The sequence below is a fragment of the Bubalus bubalis genome, chromosome 12 (genome assembly GCF_019923935.1).
Source record: "Bubalus bubalis isolate 160015118507 breed Murrah chromosome 12, NDDB_SH_1, whole genome shotgun sequence".
Lineage (NCBI taxonomy): Eukaryota > Metazoa > Chordata > Mammalia > Artiodactyla > Bovidae > Bubalus > Bubalus bubalis.
Window position 1 is genome coordinate 98,351,441 of NC_059168.1, and position 16,208 is coordinate 98,367,648.

Below are 16,208 nucleotides of genomic sequence, written 5' to 3' on the forward strand. Positions count from 1 at the left end.
GGAGAGGTCCATGTTGTTATGGCTTAGTCACTCATTCGTGTCTGGACTGAGGACTGAGCAACTAAACAACCCCATAGACTGCAGCCCACCAGGATCCTCTGTCCACGGGATTCTCCAGGCAAGAATGCTGGAGTGGGCTGCCATTTCCTTCTCTAGGGGATCTTCCCAACCCAGGGATTGAACCCGTGTCTCCTGCACTGGCAGGCGGGTTCTTTACCCAGAGCCAACAGGGAGGGCCCAGAAAGGGCCACACCCTACTGCTGGATGAAAGAAGCCAATTGTGATAACTGTGTATATTGTAATTCCACTTTGTTACAAAATTAATCACTTGAGGGACTTCCCTGGCAGTCTAGCGGTTGAGACTGTGCTCCCAAGGCAGGGGGCATGGGTTCTATCCCTGGTTGGGGAACTAAGGTCTCTCATGTTGCACAGCCAAAGAAAACACAAAAGTAACCACTTCGGTTATTTATTCAGGTAATAGGTATACACTGAGCACATATACAAGTGAAAACTCCTGTTTCCTTTCTGTACACAGTACTTCTGACACCAAACGTGGAGGCTTTTCCATACCAAGCAATTCTGTAATTCCTGATGGACAGGACCGGGTGACTTACAATAGAACTCAGTTGACACTGCCTGCCTGGAGTCCCCCACACCATGCAGGTCAAGGGCGCAGTCCCAGCAGACTGCCCCCCTCCGGACACTGCCCTCACGTCCTAGGCTGCCACTACACGCACTGCTGACTGAAGCTGGGGATTCTCATGGCCTCCTCCCTAAGTTTGAAAGTTTGCTCAAACAGCTCACACATCTCAGAGAAACACTTAAGTTCACTAGTTTATTACAGAGGATACAACTCAGGAAGGACCAAATGGTGGAGGTCCGCAGGGCAAGCAAGCCATGTGGGAGGCGTGCTGGGCTTCCAAGCCCTCTCGAGCTGCTCCCCTTCCCCAGCACCCAGATGTGTTGGCAACTCAGCTCTCAAAACCCCATCCTTTGGGTTTTTTATGGTGTTTCTATTAAGTAGGTGGGTGTGGCTGAAAGGGGCTTGTTTTTGTTTATTTGGCTGTGTTGTGTCTTAGTTCTCAGGCTCTTTGCTGCGGCCTGAGGGCTTCTCTCTAGCTGTGGCGCATAGACTTAGTTGTCCCAAGGCAAGTGGGATTCTTAGTTCTTGGACCAGGGATTGAACCAGAGTTCCTTGCACTGGAAGCAGGGTCTTAACCACTGGAAAGTGAAATTCACTCAGTCGTGTCTGACTCTTTGGGACCCCATGGACTATACAGTCCATGGAATTCTCCAGGCCAGAATTCTGGAGTGGGTGCTGCTGCTGCTAAGTCGCTTCAGTCATGTCCGACTCTATGCGACCCCATAGACGGCAGCCCACCAGGTTCCCCCATCCCTGGGATTCTCCAGGCAAGAACACCGGAGTGGGTAGCCTTTCCCTTTTCCAGGGGATCTTCCCAACCCAGGGATCAAACTCAGGTCTCCTGCATTGCAAGCGGATTCTTTACTGACTGATTCACTAGGGAAGTTCTGAAAGGGGCTTGTTATAAGAAAAGATGCTTGCCACTCACTTTCTGGAGCTCTTTCAGGAACTGGGCATAAAACATACAACAGAAGATATTCAAGATGTTCTTTTCACCTTTATCGCTTAGGAAATTACAAGGGTTTTAGGAGCTCTGGCTGGAAGCTAGGGAGGAAGACCCAAAAATATACTTCTTTTTACATCACAGTATCACAATACATACTCAGTTCGTTTTTTTCCCTTTGGCTATGCTGGGTCTTCGTGGTCGCACAGATTTTTCTCTAGTTACGGCGAGGGGCTGCTAGTCTCTAGTTGTGGTGAATCCAGGCTTCTTGTTGAGGTGGCTTCTCTTACTGTAGAGGACAGGCCCTAGGGCACCCGGGCTTCAGTAGCTGCAGCGTGTGGGCTCAGTAATTGTGGCACATGGGCTTAGTTGCTCTGAAGCATATGGGATCCTCCCAGGCCAGGGATCGAACCCATGACACCTGCATTGGCAGGCAGAGTCTTTACCACTGAGCCACCAGGGAAGCCCAGGCACTCAGGTCCTTAAACAAAAAGTGCCTAAGTGCCTACCATGTGCCAGGCCTGGGACTTGGTTAGTAAACAACCCCACAAAAGCAGCAATAGCTCGAGAAGAGGCAGGATGGTGTGGCGGTCAGTAACGCTGACTCCGAACAGCACAGATGTGGTCTCGGGCTCGGGCCTCCCTTGTCAGGTGTCCTTTGGCTTGTTATTTGTCCCCTTCATGCCTCAGTTTCCTCATCTGTAAAACAGGGATTACTATAGTCTCTGAACTTCCCTGGTGGTCCAGTGGTGAAGAATCTGCCTGCCACTACAGGGGACGCAGGTTCGATCCCTGGTCCAGAAAGATTCCACATGCCATGGGGCACTAAGCCTCTGCACCGCAACTGCTGAAGCCCCCAAGCTCTAAGTCCTGACAGCCACAACTACTAAAGTCCATGCACTTACAGCCTGCGTTCCACAACAGGAGAAGCCACCGCAATGAGAAGCTGGTGCACCGCAATGAAGAGTAGCCCCGGCTCAGCGCAACTAAAGAAAGCCTGTGCGTAGCAATGAAGACTCAGCACAACCAGAAAATAATCACTTCAGTTCAGTCGCTCAGTCGTGTCTCTTTACAACCCCATGAACTGTAGCACACCAGGCTTCCCTGTCCATCACCAACTCCCAGAGCTTGCTCAAACTCATGTCCATCAAATTGGTGATGCCACCCAACCATCTCATCCTCTGTGGTCCCCTTCTCCTCCCGACCTCAATCCTTCCCAGCATCAGGATCTTTTCAAATGAATCAGTTCTTTGCATCAGGTGGCCAAAGTATTGGAGTTTCAGCTTCAGCATCAGTCCTTCCAATGAATATTCAAGACTGATTTCCTTTAGGACTGACTGGTTGGATCTCCTTGCAGTCCAAGGGACTCGCAAGAGTCTTCTTTAATGCCACAGTTCGAAAGCATCAATACTTCGGGGCTCAGCTTTATTTATAGTCCAACTCTCACATCCATACATGACTACTGGAAAAACCATAGGTTTGACTAGATGGACCTTTGTTGGCAAAGTAATGTCTCCGCTTTTTAATATGCTGTCTGGGTTGGTCATTGTTTTTCTTTCAAGGAGCGTCTTTTAATTTCATGGCTGCAGTCACTATCTGCAGTGATTTTGGAGTCCAAGAATAAAAAGTCTGTCGCTGTCTCCATTCCTTTAAGTAATAATTTTTTACCTGGCTGCACCAGTCTTAGTTACAGCACAGGGAAACTTCTAGCTGCAGTGTGCCAACTTTTAGTTGTGGAATGTGGGATCTAGTTGCTCTGAAGGAACCTGGGGTCCCTGCATTGGGAGTGTGGAATCTTAGTCACTGGACCACCAGGGAAGTCCCCAGATACACTTCTTATATACAGTGCAATAAAAACTTAAATTCTTATTTGGACCATGGAAGAGGAGCTGCTTGGTTAGTTACCAGGGGCATGTGGTATCTTAGTTCACAGAGCAGGGATCAAATACACGTCCCAGCTCCTCTTCCATGGTCCAGGGTCCCATGGAAGAGGCCCTGGAGGGGTCAGCTACAGTCCATGCCCCAGGGAGCCTCTCTGAGAGCCTCTGGGGCCCTGCGCCCTCGCCGCTTCCCTGGGCTGGCAGCGAGGAGTTTTGAACAGCCCTGGTCCTCACCGCTCCCATGAAGTTCTGGGGTAATGTTTATTAACCACAGCATAACACGTGCCCCAGTCAGCCACTGCTGTGGTGGTAACAGGGGTAGTGGAGGGGAAGAAGGGGCCTCCCCTGACCTCAGGGGGAGTTTTCTGGTTACAGGACAGCAGGGCTCTGAGAAGCACTGGGCCAGCCCAGGTGAGTATCTAACCACCTGTTATGAGTCATGTCCCCGAAAAATTTACGTGTTAAAGTCCTAATCCCTGGGACCACAGAATACGACCTTGTTTTCATTCCTTTAAGAATGATTTCCTTCCAGGACTTCCCTGGCAGTCCAGTGGTTAAGACTCTATACTCCCAACAGAGGGGGCCCAAGTTTGATCCCTCTCTTGTTACAGAGCACAAGCTCAAGGACTCAGTCACTGTGGGGCTTAGCTACCCAGGGGCATGTGGTGTCTTAGTTCACAGAGCAGGAATCAAATCCACGTACCACGCACTGGCAGGCAGATTCTTAACCACCAGACCACCAAGGAAGTCCCAGGGCAGGAGTATTTTAAATGCTGATACATACCATCGAATTACTCCTGAAAGGTTACACAGTTGTGTATTCCTAGCAAGCGTATTCCCAGATGGCTCTGGTGGTAAAGAATCTGCCTGCCAACACAGGAGACGCTAGTTTCTGGCTTGGGAAGATCCCCTGGAGAAGGAAATGGCAACCCACTCATTTTCTTGCCTGGAAAATCCCATGGACAGAGCTAGCCCGGCGGGCTACAGTCTGTGGGTCACAAAGAGTCGGATATGACTGAAGCAACTTGGCACCAAGTGTATAAATCGCCCATCTTCTCACATCCTCCCCAATAATGGATGTTATCTTTTTCTTAATTTATTTGAAAGGCAAGGAAAAGTCATCTCATTTTCATCTGAATGTCTTTCATCATTAGAGTCTGAACATCATTTGAGGTTTACTAGCCATCTGGATTGCTTTTACAATACAAACACACAATTCACGTCATTTGATCAACTTTCTTGTCATGCTTTTCTTATTGTTTTGTAAGAACTCTTTATATATTATAAATATTATTGCTTAAACTTATAACAACTATTTTTTATCCGTCATTCATTTAGCATCTTTTCCTCTGTACAGAGTTTTTAACTGGGCCAAGTCTGTTGATCTTTTTTTTTCCTTTGGCAACACTACACAGCTTGCAGGATCTTAGTTCCCTGACTAGGGAACTCCCTGTTAATGGTTTCTCTTACAGCTTCAGGCTTTCTGTCATGTGCAAAAAAGCCCCTCCTGCTCTCGTGTTCTGCAGTTAGCAGTTCCAGCCACGAACAATTCTTATTTTTAGACACCCACTGTTCCACCAGCTCTTATTTTTAGACATCCACTGTTCCGCCAGCTGCTGGCCTGTCAATGCCCCACGTGGCTCTCTGGCCCCAAGGCAGAGCGTGGCCTCTTGGAGTCCCAGGGCTGGCCTGGACCAGGGGGCTCCTGGGTGCCCAGCCAAGGCCTCAAGCTCTTCTCCAGCTCTGCCGCCACCCGGGGTGCTGCAGCCTGGATGGCATCCTGGATGTTCGGTAGGTCCCACTGGGTCCTCAGGAGGGCATCATCCAGGGTGAAGAAGCCGTCCCGTGTCCGCCGCACCTGGGTACACACAGCGGTGGTCTTCAGCTCCAGGCCGATTTCATGCACCAGCCTTCGCAGCTGCTTCTGTGTCTCATGCATGCACTGCACCTCTGCCAGGGACACACAGCAAGGTGGCGGTCAGGAGCACAGCCTCTGGTGTCACCGATCTAGGTCCACACCCCGGGAGCCCTCCTGGCTGTGTGATAACCTTAGCCAGACGCCTTCCTCCTCCAAGTGTAGCTCAGGGCAGGCCCTGAAAGTCTGTTAAGACAGGCAGAGTCTCAGGCCCCATCCAGACCTGCTCAATCAGAATCTGCCTTTTCAGAGGAACCCCCAGGTTGGGACTTTCCTTGTGGTCCAGTGGTTAGGACACCATGCTTCCACTGCAAGGGGCATGGGTTCAATCCCTAGTCAGTGAACTAAGATCTGGTAAGCCACATGGTGAAGCCAAAAAAAAAAAAAAATGTGGTTGTTAGGAATCATTTCTATAACACACTAAGCATCAGGAGAGTCTTGGTCAGCACTCAAGAAAGGAGCCCTTGTTAACACAAGAAAGAAAGTGGTGAAGGAGCAGGTGCTGAGCTGGGTGGGATCAGGGTGGAGGGGAAAGTGGTGTCTGATGCCCCACAGTGACCTGAGACACTGGGCGGCTCTGGAGAGGAACCACTACATATAACCTCTGCTTGTTAAGGTCTGGCTTCAAAGGGGGACTTGGCAGGAGACATCTATCTGCTCTGTGAGCCGTGCGATCAGCCAAGTCCAGCTTCAGGCTGGGAAGGAAGAGGGCCCCTGCTGCCTTGACCAGCTGAGATCAGCGCTCACACATGCTGGCCTCTGCAAGGGTCTCCCACAGTGACTACATGAACTCGGGAGCCCCGTGGTGCTGTCCCAACTTCCTGGAGCAACTTACCTAAGAGGAATTCCGGAGGTGCAAACTGGAGGCATCGGATGCCAGTGATCAGCATCGGGGACTTGTTCATGGGCCGGATCACGCCACTAACGGCCATCTCGTAGGCCTCCTGGGTCTGTAGGTCAAGGTTGGAGTACCTGGGGATCAGAAGGGGCCAGATCAGGCAGCTGACCGCCTACTCCAGCCCTGCCCCACTCATGCCTTTCCTGAAGCTCTTCATTCGCTTCCCACCTTCTCAGTCCCTCTAGCCACCTTCACAGCAGCCTCTTCCGGTGCCCTCCAATCCTGAACCGCAGGCTCTACCCCCGTTCAGTTGTACCTGCACTGACTACTTCCACCTGACTCTCTGCTGAGATGCTGTGGTCGCCTGGCTTTCTTCTCTGTTAGCTCATATATTCCCTACGAGCCCAGCCAGGGTCTCTTGTTCCCCTTGATCTCTCCAGGGGCTGGCCCATGCCCTGGCACAAGGAAACATTTCTGCACACCCTGAAAGGAGTGGGTGCTTGTGCCTGGTTTGGGGCTCAGAAAGGAAGATCCATGGAATCTGCCCCAGGGCAGGCAGAGCCTACAAGAGTCCTGTGGGTTAACTTCTTACCCTTCGAGCACTGCCCCACCCCCATCCCCGCCCACCCCCTCCCAGCACTTCCTAAAGGAAATCAACTCTGAATATTTGTTGGGAGGACTGATGCTGAAGCTGAAGCTCCAATACTTTGGCCACCTGATGCCAAGAGCCAACTCACTTGAAAAGACCCTGATGCTGGGAAAGACTGAAGGCAGGAGGAGAGGGGGGCAACAGAGGATGAGATGGTTGAATGGCATCAATGACTCAATGGACATGAGTTTGAGCAAACTCTGGGAGATGGTGAAGGACAGGGAAGCCTGGTGTGCTGCTGTCCATGGCGTCATCAAGAGTTGGACACGACTTAGCCACTGAACAACCACCCAGCGCTTTCTTGAGGTCCCGCTTGCAGGGAGGTGTGGGCCAGGCCTCTCTTACGTCACCAGAGCCTTCTGATGGGAACCTTGGATCACAGCCAGGATGCGGTCCAACTTCTCTCTGGTCACGTGGTCTGGAAAAGCCAGGCAGTGGTAAGCACACAGGTGCCCACTGAGACAGCAAACTAGAAATTTCCTTCCCACAAATCAGCCCTGTCCTTGGAACCGAGAGGGGGTCCCACGCATCCTTAGGCCCCAGGGTTCCCATGTAGGGGGGTTGAGAGTCCTTTGAGAATCTTATGAAAGCTCTGGACACTCTTCTCAGAAATATACACATGAACTCAATGTCTGGAGGACAAATTCAAGGGATTCACAGGCTCCAGGTTAAGAACGCTTTGTTCTTGGGACTTCCCTGATTGGTCTAGTCATTAAGACTCTGCTCTCCCAATGCAGGGGGCATGGGTTTGATCCCTGGTCAGGGAGCTAAGATCCGGCATGCCATGTGGCTCAGGGAAAAAAAAAACCACACCATCCTCTCACCCCAAAAAAACCAACCAACCAAAAAAAAAAAAAAATCCCACTTTTTTCTAGAAATGAGGCTCATAGTATGATATGACTTGCCTGCTCTTCTAAGCCAGGCCCCTTGAGCCCCAGTCCAAGGTTTTTCATGCCAGGCATCCCTGGAGGGAGGGTGCCACCTGTCCAAACACAGAAGTGGGTTGGCAAGAAGTGGGAGTGGCTCTGCATACTGGTCCCACCGAGGGATTCTAGGGAAGGCAGCAGCAAAGCCTAGGGATGCTCAAACCTGCGTGGGGCCGAGCCTGTGGGCCAGCTGGGACAGGCACCAACTTCTGACTCCACTGGCCAGAGCTCTGAGAGCAGGTGTAGGGACTAAAGATTGGCCAGCTGGGAAGGGCATGGGCCTCTCATCCCTCCTGTCTGGTTTCATTCGTGCTGTTGTCTCATCTGGAAGCTAGCAGCTTCCTCCTCCTGGCTCCTGACACTCTACCTGCTTCTCTTTCCTGGCACTTAGTTTTCCTGTGTGTTTACAATAGTTTTTAATGACTTAAGAATCTTCTTCCAGAAATTCAGACCAATACCAACAAACACCTCCCCTCCTCCAAATTCCAGCTTCCGCTCTCCCAAAAGCGTCAGCCTGGTAGCTGTCTTCAGAACATTTTGTTGGTAGTTGACACACACCTACAAGTACAAACACATAGCATTGCTTTGCTGTGTTTTTAATCTTCTCCAGAAGACGTAGCGGTGTGTCTGCTCTCCTTGCTAGACTGTGAGATCACTGATACTGGGGACCCCATCTGATCCACCATATGTGCGCCCCACAATGACTGGGGCATGTTGATGCTCAGAAACGTGTCAAACAAGCAAATGCAACAGATCCTACAGGACAGTTTAGAACATGGGGAGAGCAAGAAATGAAGAACAAGCCACCTATCCATCTACCCATCCATCCATCCATCCATCCATCCATCACCCATCCAGTGATCCATCCAGCGTTTCCCACATCCCAGGCCCAGTGCCATGTGGGACCACAGGAGTGGAACTACACCATCCTGCTCTCGTGGGTGACATCCTGGTGGGAGACAGACATTAAAACCACTGATCATCAGCTGATGACTTCTGACAGTACACCTGGTCCAAGCCTGGGGGCTGGAGAAGCTTCCCTGGGGAGGTGACAGTTAAGCCAGGTGAGAAAGCGTGGGGAGGACAGGGCATTCTCGGAAGACAGAATCACGTGTCCATGCCCCCAGGAGCCAGCCCTGGCTTGGTGTGTCTGTGAGTGTTTGAGAGGGACCCTCACAGCCCACGTCGGGGTGAAGCATCAAGAAAGCAAGTGAAAGGGCGGGAGCACTCACTCTTCCTGCCCCCCCGCCTAGGACTCCCTTGGGCTCTTACCGTACGTCGTCTTCTCCACCAGCCGCCCGTCCTCACAGAAGTCGTCTGTGGCTTTGCCCAGGAGGCCGCGCACGGTGTAATCCTGGAGGACGGGGAGGCAAGGCATGGTCTAAGCCCTGCACAGAGGAAGGAGGTGTGGTCCAGCAGCTCAGACCCCCAGGGTGCTAGACTGAGGCTGGGGGTGGGGGGCGCTCAGGGAGCTTGGGCGCTCGGCCCCTGCCCAGCTGCCCCCTGGGGAAGGGCACCGGACTTTCCTGTGACAGCAAGCAGCATCGGCAGCCTGCACAGGGCGCCCAGAGCCACCCTGTGACCACCCCCAGCCTCCACGCCTCTCCACTTCCACCCAACCTGACACTGGAGCCTCCCAGGCCCCTCCCCGGAAACTGTCGGCTTCTCCCTTCCCTCCAAACATGATCTGTGCAGCTACCTGCCTCTGCCTCAGATGAGAGTAACGACAATGACAGCGGGGATGACAGCGAGGACATCAACTGAGCACCCACCACGTGCGAGTGGCTGCGCTGGGCCCGTTACACACTGCCACTCATTTAATCTTCACAGTAAGCCCACGGAGGAGGTACTGTTTTCACTCCCATTTCAAAGATGAGGAAGTGGACGCGCAGATGTTAAGTAATCCAGCCTAGGACACAGAGCTGGCTCCAACAGTGCTACAAGCTGCAGTCTCACAGTGAAGCCGCTGGGCTCCACAGCCTCTGCTCTTAACCACGCACAGCCTGGGTCTCCTAACGTGGCATCTCTGCACACACTCGTGAAGCCAGACCCCACGGCTCAGCAGGGATGCAAGCTCCCTGACGCTGAGACAGTGGTATCCACTTCTCAGCGTTGCAGAGAGAATGCAGTGGTATCAAGATCAGGCTCTGGGGTCAGACAGACCCAGGTTCAAATCCCAGCTCTGCCTCCTTAGAGGCCATGTGAGGGAATTCCCTGGCAGTCCAATGGGTAGGACTCTGCACTTTCACCGCTGGGGCCAAGGGTTCAATCCCTGGTTGAGGAACTAAGATCCTGCAAGCCCAGTGGTGTGGCCAAAAAAATTTAAGAAATAAAGGCTGTGTGAGGCAGAACAAGTGTCATCTCCTCTTTGGGGCCTCATTCTTTCATCTGTAAAATGGGTTAACAGTAGATCCCATCTCACGGGGACGCTGTAAGGCATCCATGAGGGGGTCCACACATGGCTGGGCACAGAGCAGTCAGCATGGGACAACGCCAGCTGTCACGATGATGCTGTTGTTACAGCTTCCCCAGCACAAGACCTGCCCTGCCCCAAAATGCCGTCTGATGTCCGGGGTATCCCTCGTGGAATCCTCTCCACTTCAGAATCCTACCAGTGACCCCCAGGGAAAGGGCGGAGGAATAAGCAGGCAGTCCCCAGCCCCCGTACCTTGGTGAGGTGAGCGTTGTACATGTCAGTGAGGAGCCCGCGTCCGTGTCCCACGCCGAGCACTGAAAGGTACCCCAGCCTGATCTTACATTGGGCTCCCTCTTCCGGTTCCCCTGGGCTCTCCAACCCCCACCCCCTCCAGCAGAACACTCCCACGGCTGATGCGTGTGGCAGCCAGGGGGCAAGGAGAGCATCTTCTACTGGAAGCAAGGAAGCCTCTGGGCACGTGTATGAAAAGGCAGATTTCCGGGTCCCAACCACATATACTGACTCTGACTCAAAGTGGGAGTGGGAGTAGGGGGAGGGGTGGGGGTGGAGGGCTAGGATCCTTAGCAAGCTCCCTGGGGATCCTGACACTCAAAAGTAAGAGACCACCAGCCCAGTCACACAGACCTATACTCCCATCTGGGGATGGTTCTCAGCATGTCCTTTAACCTCCTGGGGTCTCAGGCTCCGCATCAGTAAAATGGGGATAAAATTACTGTCCGATCCCTGTGGGTGTTGTGATGACCGAGGCAATGAGCAGGAAGGAAGCGGTCAGCACAAAGGACAGGCCCAATAAGCGGGGGCATTGTGGCCACTCCCTGCCTTTCCTCGGGTCTGTTTCTCCCTCTGGCTGAAGGAAAGAATGACCCTCCATTCACTCCTGGAGAGGGTACCCCGGGAGGGGCACATGAGATCACGTCCGCCCGCCTGTGTCCCAGGAAGCAGGACAAGTTGCTGTGACTATTGTGCATGGAGGACGTGGCCACCGCCTGACCCTGGGGACACAGATGGCTCATGACTCAGGGCTTTGTGTGCCCAGTGACATCTAAAGCTCTGCCAGCGGGGCCAGGGCAGGCACTTAGCTACCCTACACAAGCAAGAGGCTTTCCCTCTCTGGTCCAGGGACTCACTCGCTACATGACCCAAGACAAATCATCTGTGCTCCTCGAGGCTTACTTTTCTTCCTAAAATCATACGGTATCTACCAAACAATGTTGTTATGGTGAATTCATGTGTACAAAGGGTTTCAAACCACATGTCACAGGTAAGAGTCACTTGATAAGGGTGAACGATCAGGACATCCCTCTTTCCACCAGTTGTCTTCCTAGAGATCAGACTTGGGAGGGATCAGGGGAAGAAGGCAGGAGTGGGAAGTGGCCGTCAGTTGAGAAGTGGACTGGGCTCCTCAGAGCTCCCCAGGCCTCTATCACTGTGCCCCAGGCTCACCACACCACCTACCAAGCACCCCAGACGCCTGGGAATCCAGCCGGTGTCCCACGCCAACCTTCAGGCTGGTGAATGCGAGTCCACGAACTGGAAAGAAACAAACAAGGTCTTTATCCAATGAACCCAGCCTCCAGAATGGCTTTAGGCCCACATGGCAATCTCATTCCTAGAATGTTGCCTCATGGAGCCCAAATCAGCATCAAGCTGGACTTTCAGGCTTCCCCACCAAGGAACCTGGGGTCCCAAACCATTCTTCAGTTTCCAGGGCCCAGAGAAAAGGCAACCCAAAAGGCCTGGTAAGTCTGCCTGTCACCATTCCCTCAATGAAGGGCTTTGAGTGCACTGGGAAGAACACTGGAATTAAGACTGGGGGGTTCCCTATCCAGCTCCTGTGGAAGGCGGGTTCTGGACAGTCTCCCAGTGAGAAAATGGAGGCTGCAGATTCCTGGGTCTGTGTGTTCACAGAGCCCAGAACTCACTAACTGCTCAGGAAATAACCCATTTCCCAAAAGAATGAATGACTCATCAAACTGATATAATTATGTACATGTTTTTGTACATAAATTATACTTCAAGAAAAGATGTCAAAAAAAAAAAAATGAAGGATGCAGGAATGAGCTAGAAGCTTTTACATTTCTGAAGATCAAGAGGAACCTAGGGTAACAGTATGGGGTAGTTAAGAGCCTAATGAATCCAGGCTACATGATTTAACATTAGCCAACACTGAACTTCCATCTTATCATTTGTGAAATGGGACTAGGACCCAGTTCACAGGATTCAATGAGATGGTACTTGGGAAAAGCCTAACATAGTACCTAGTACAGAGTAGGCCCTCAACACATCATACTTGCTACTGCTGTTGTTATACTGTGGACTCACTGAATATTTCTGTCCAAGGGGTTTTGGAAATGGTGGAAAATTCTTAAAGAGATGAGAATACCAGACCACCTTACCTACCTCCTGAGAAACCTGTACGTAGGTCAAGAAGCAACAGTTACAACTGGACATGGAACAACAGACTGATTCCAAATTGGGAAAGGAGTACATTAAGGCTGTATATTGTAACCCTGCTTATTTAACTTATATGCAGAGTACATCATGTGAAATGCCGGGCTGGATGAATCATAAGCTGGAATCAAGACTGCCAGGAGAAATACCAATAACCTCAGATATGCAGATGACACCATCCTCATGGCAGAAAGCAGAGAAGAATTAAAGAGCTTCTTGATGAAAGTGAAAGAGGTGAGTGAAAAAGTTGGCTTAAAACTCAACATTCAGAACACTAAGATCATGGCATCTGGTCCCATCACTTCATGGCAAATAGATGGGGAAACAATGGAAATGGTGAGAGCCTTTATTTTTTTGAGCTCCAAAATCACTGCAGATGGTGACTGCAGCCATGAAATTAAAAGATGCTTGCTCACTGGAAGAAAAGCTATGACCAACCTAGACAGCATATTAAAAAGCAGAGACATTACTTTGCCAACAAAGGTCCCTTTAGTCAAAGCTATGGTTTTTCCAGTAGTTATGTATGGGTGGGAGAGTTGGACTTTAAAGAAAGCTGAGTGCCAAAGATTGATGCTTTTGAACTATGGTGTTTGAGAAGACTCTTCAGAGTCCTTTGGACTGCAAGGAGATCAAACCAATGAGTCCTAAAGGAAATCAGTCCTGAATATTCATTAGAAGGACTGATGGTGAAGCTGAAACTCCAGTACTTTGGCTACCTGATGCGAAGGACTGACTCACTAGAAAAGACCCTGATGCTGGGTAAGATTGAAGGCAGGAGGAGAAGGGGATGACAGAGGATGAGATGGTTGGGTGGCATCACCGACTGGATGGACATGAGTTTGAGCAAGCTCTGGGAGTTGGTGATGGACAGGGAAACCTGACCTGCTGCAGTCCATGGGGTCGCAAAGAGTTGGACACGACTGAGCAACTGAACTGAATACTGTTGACTCACTGAATATTTCTGTCCAAGCAGTTTTAGAGGTTCCTGGCCTCTAAGCTCCTTAGCCTTCCTATAGCCTCCCAAATATATACTTTAATTATATCTAATGATGGGGGCTCATTATTGGAACTAGTTTCACTGTTGGTTAGCTTCATTGACTATAAAATATCACTCTTCACAGACATAGAGAACAGATTTGTGGTTGTCAAAGGGGAAGGGAAGTAGGGGAATGATGAATTGCGAGTTTAGGATTAGCAGATGCAAACTATTTTATATAGAATGGGCTTCCCAGGTGGCACAGTGGGAAAGAATCCACCTGCCAATGCAACAGACACAAGAGATTCACACTTGATCCCGGCGTCTGGAAGACCCCCTGGAGAAGGAAATGGCAGCCCAGTCCAGTATTCTTGCCTGGAAAATTCCATGGACAGAGAAGCCTGGCTACAGTCCACGGGGTTGCAAAGAGTGGGACACAACTGAGCGACTGAGCGCGCGCACACACACACACACACACATATGTAGAAAGGATAAATATCCTGTGATAAACCATAATGGAAAAGAATGTGAAATAGAATGTATACATACGTATAACTGAATCACTTTGCTGTACAGCACAGATTGACACAATATTGTAAATCAAATATACTTCAATAAAATAAAAAAAAATTTTTTAAGTCACTCTTTCATAGGAGCTCCAAATTCTGTCCTTAGGACTTCTACCTGAGGGTCTCAATTTTTACCTGGAATCCCAGAATAATAAACGGGTCAGCAAACTACAGTCCACAGGTCAAATCCTCAAGTTTTGCTTTTTTACGGCCCACAAGTTAAAATGATAAGTGATTTTTAAAAAATGAAAAGAATACTATTTCATGATATATGAAAAATATATGAAATCCAAATGTCAGTATCCACAAGTAAGGGGCTTCCATGGTCAGTTCAGTTCAGTCGCTCAGTCATGTCCGACTCTTTGCGACCCCATGGACTCCAGCACACCAGGCCTCCCTGTCCATCACCAACTCCCAGAGTTTACTCTAACTCATGTCCATTCAGTCAGTGATGCCTGGTTTCCCTGGTGGCTCAGTGGTAAAGAATCCGGCCAATGCAGGAGATGCGGGTTCAATCCCCTTGAGAAGGAAATGGCAACGCATTCCAGGATTCTTGCCTGGGAAATCCTATGAACAGAGGAGCCTGGCAGGCTACAATTCACAAGGTCCCAAATGAATCAAACACAACTTAGTGACTAAACAACAACAAATCCACAGGTAAAGTGTTACTGGAACACAGCCAGGCTCATTACACACTGTCGATAGCTGCTTCTGCACCACAACGACAGAAACCTGCAAAGCCTAAAACATCGACTATCTAGCCCTTTCCAGGAAATTCTGCCAATCTTTGGTCAAATACTTCATTGCCACTGTGGCCCGACATTGGTCTGGGACAGGAGGAGTCTGGCCGGGACACACTGACTTTGGGCAGGGATTTCCCGGGGAAGCGACACCCAGCCCCTGTCCCGAATGCGCATTACCCAGAGGATGGTCGATGAGTGTGGGCACACGGGTGGCTGTGAGGGTCAGCTCCTTCTCTTCGCTGCCTTCCACGGGTCCCAACAGGAAGCGAACACGCTGTTTAGGGGCAGGAGGCTTCCCAGCATTGAGACCTGAATACACATAAAGAACATCTCATCGATTCTGTTGTAGAAGACAGCTGAAAGCCCACGGTGCAGAGAAGAGCAGAAGTTAAGAAACAGACTTGGGTTCAAATCTTGACTTTCAGTTCAGTTCAGTCACTCAGTCCTGTCCGACTCTTTGTGACCCCATGAATTGCAGCACGCCAGGCCTCCCTGTCCATCACCAACTCCAGGAGTTCATTCAAACTCAGGTCCATCGAGTCGGTGATGCCATCCAGCCATCTCATCCTCTGTGGTCCCCTTCTCCTCTTGCCCCCAATCCCTCCCAGAATCAGAGTCTTTTCCAATGAGTGAACTCTTCGCATGAGGTGGCCAAAGTACTGGAGTTTCAGCTTTAGCATCAGTCCTTCCAAAGAACACCCAGGACTGATCTCCTTTAGAATGGACTGGTTGGATCTCCTTGCAGTCCAAGGGACTCTCAAGAGTCTTCTCCAACACCACAGTTCAAAAGCATCAATTCTTTGGCGCTCAGCTTTCTCGACTTTACCGCTTATTAATTACTTATGACCACTGACAGTACTGAATCTGTTTACCCATCTGAACACGGGAGAAAGCGAGGTACTGTGAACCGAAGAGACAATTAGGAAACGGCTCTGCCCAGACGACTGGGTCACACGATCTTATTTTGCAACAAGGATCAGAAGCTGAGATGGACTCCTGGGGAACGGGAGCGGGATCCTGGGTCTGGCTCGAGGCACTCACCTTTCAGAAGCTGCAGCTCCACGGTATCCCGTAGATGCTTCCATTTTAGCCCGGGGGGCTTGTAGACTGCGAAAAGCCCCTGCAGCCGAGCCAGGCCGGCGGACCCCATACCTGAAGCCCGCGAGACCGGAGCTCGCCGAACAGTTGAAAGCGGACGGAAGTGCTGTATGGTCCCGCCCCTAAATGTGCAATTACCA

General features: G+C 50.7%; 1 protein-coding gene across 5 annotated transcripts; it reads right to left on the reverse strand.

The window, feature by feature from the left end:
• Nucleotides 1-1,627: 1,627 nt before the first annotated feature.
• Nucleotides 1,628-16,185, reverse strand: TRUB2 (TruB pseudouridine synthase family member 2). Of its 5 annotated transcripts, XR_003102436.3 has the most exons (11): nucleotides 16,012-16,181; nucleotides 15,148-15,279; nucleotides 11,687-11,761; nucleotides 10,463-10,524; nucleotides 9,067-9,148; nucleotides 8,253-8,352; nucleotides 7,774-7,850; nucleotides 7,214-7,286; nucleotides 6,217-6,353; nucleotides 4,251-5,416; nucleotides 1,628-2,285 (listed from the first exon to the last, which is right to left on the reverse strand). XR_003102436.3 is itself a non-coding variant. In XM_025261747.3 (10 exons), exons 1-10 carry the CDS (start codon nucleotides 16,118-16,120, stop codon nucleotides 2,266-2,268), a joined length of 867 nt encoding a protein of 288 aa, XP_025117532.1. In that variant the 5' UTR covers nucleotides 16,121-16,185; the 3' UTR covers nucleotides 1,628-2,265. The 5 variants fall into 5 exon arrangements, 4 of the variants coding, with proteins under 4 accessions (XP_025117532.1, XP_006065437.1, XP_025117534.1 ...); XM_025261747.3 differs by lacking the exon at nucleotides 4,251-5,416 and having other exon boundaries at nucleotides 16,012-16,185; XM_025261748.3 differs by lacking the exons at nucleotides 1,628-2,285; nucleotides 4,251-5,416 and adding an exon at nucleotides 5,431-5,567 and having other exon boundaries at nucleotides 16,012-16,185.
• Nucleotides 16,186-16,208: the final 23 nt, after the last annotated feature.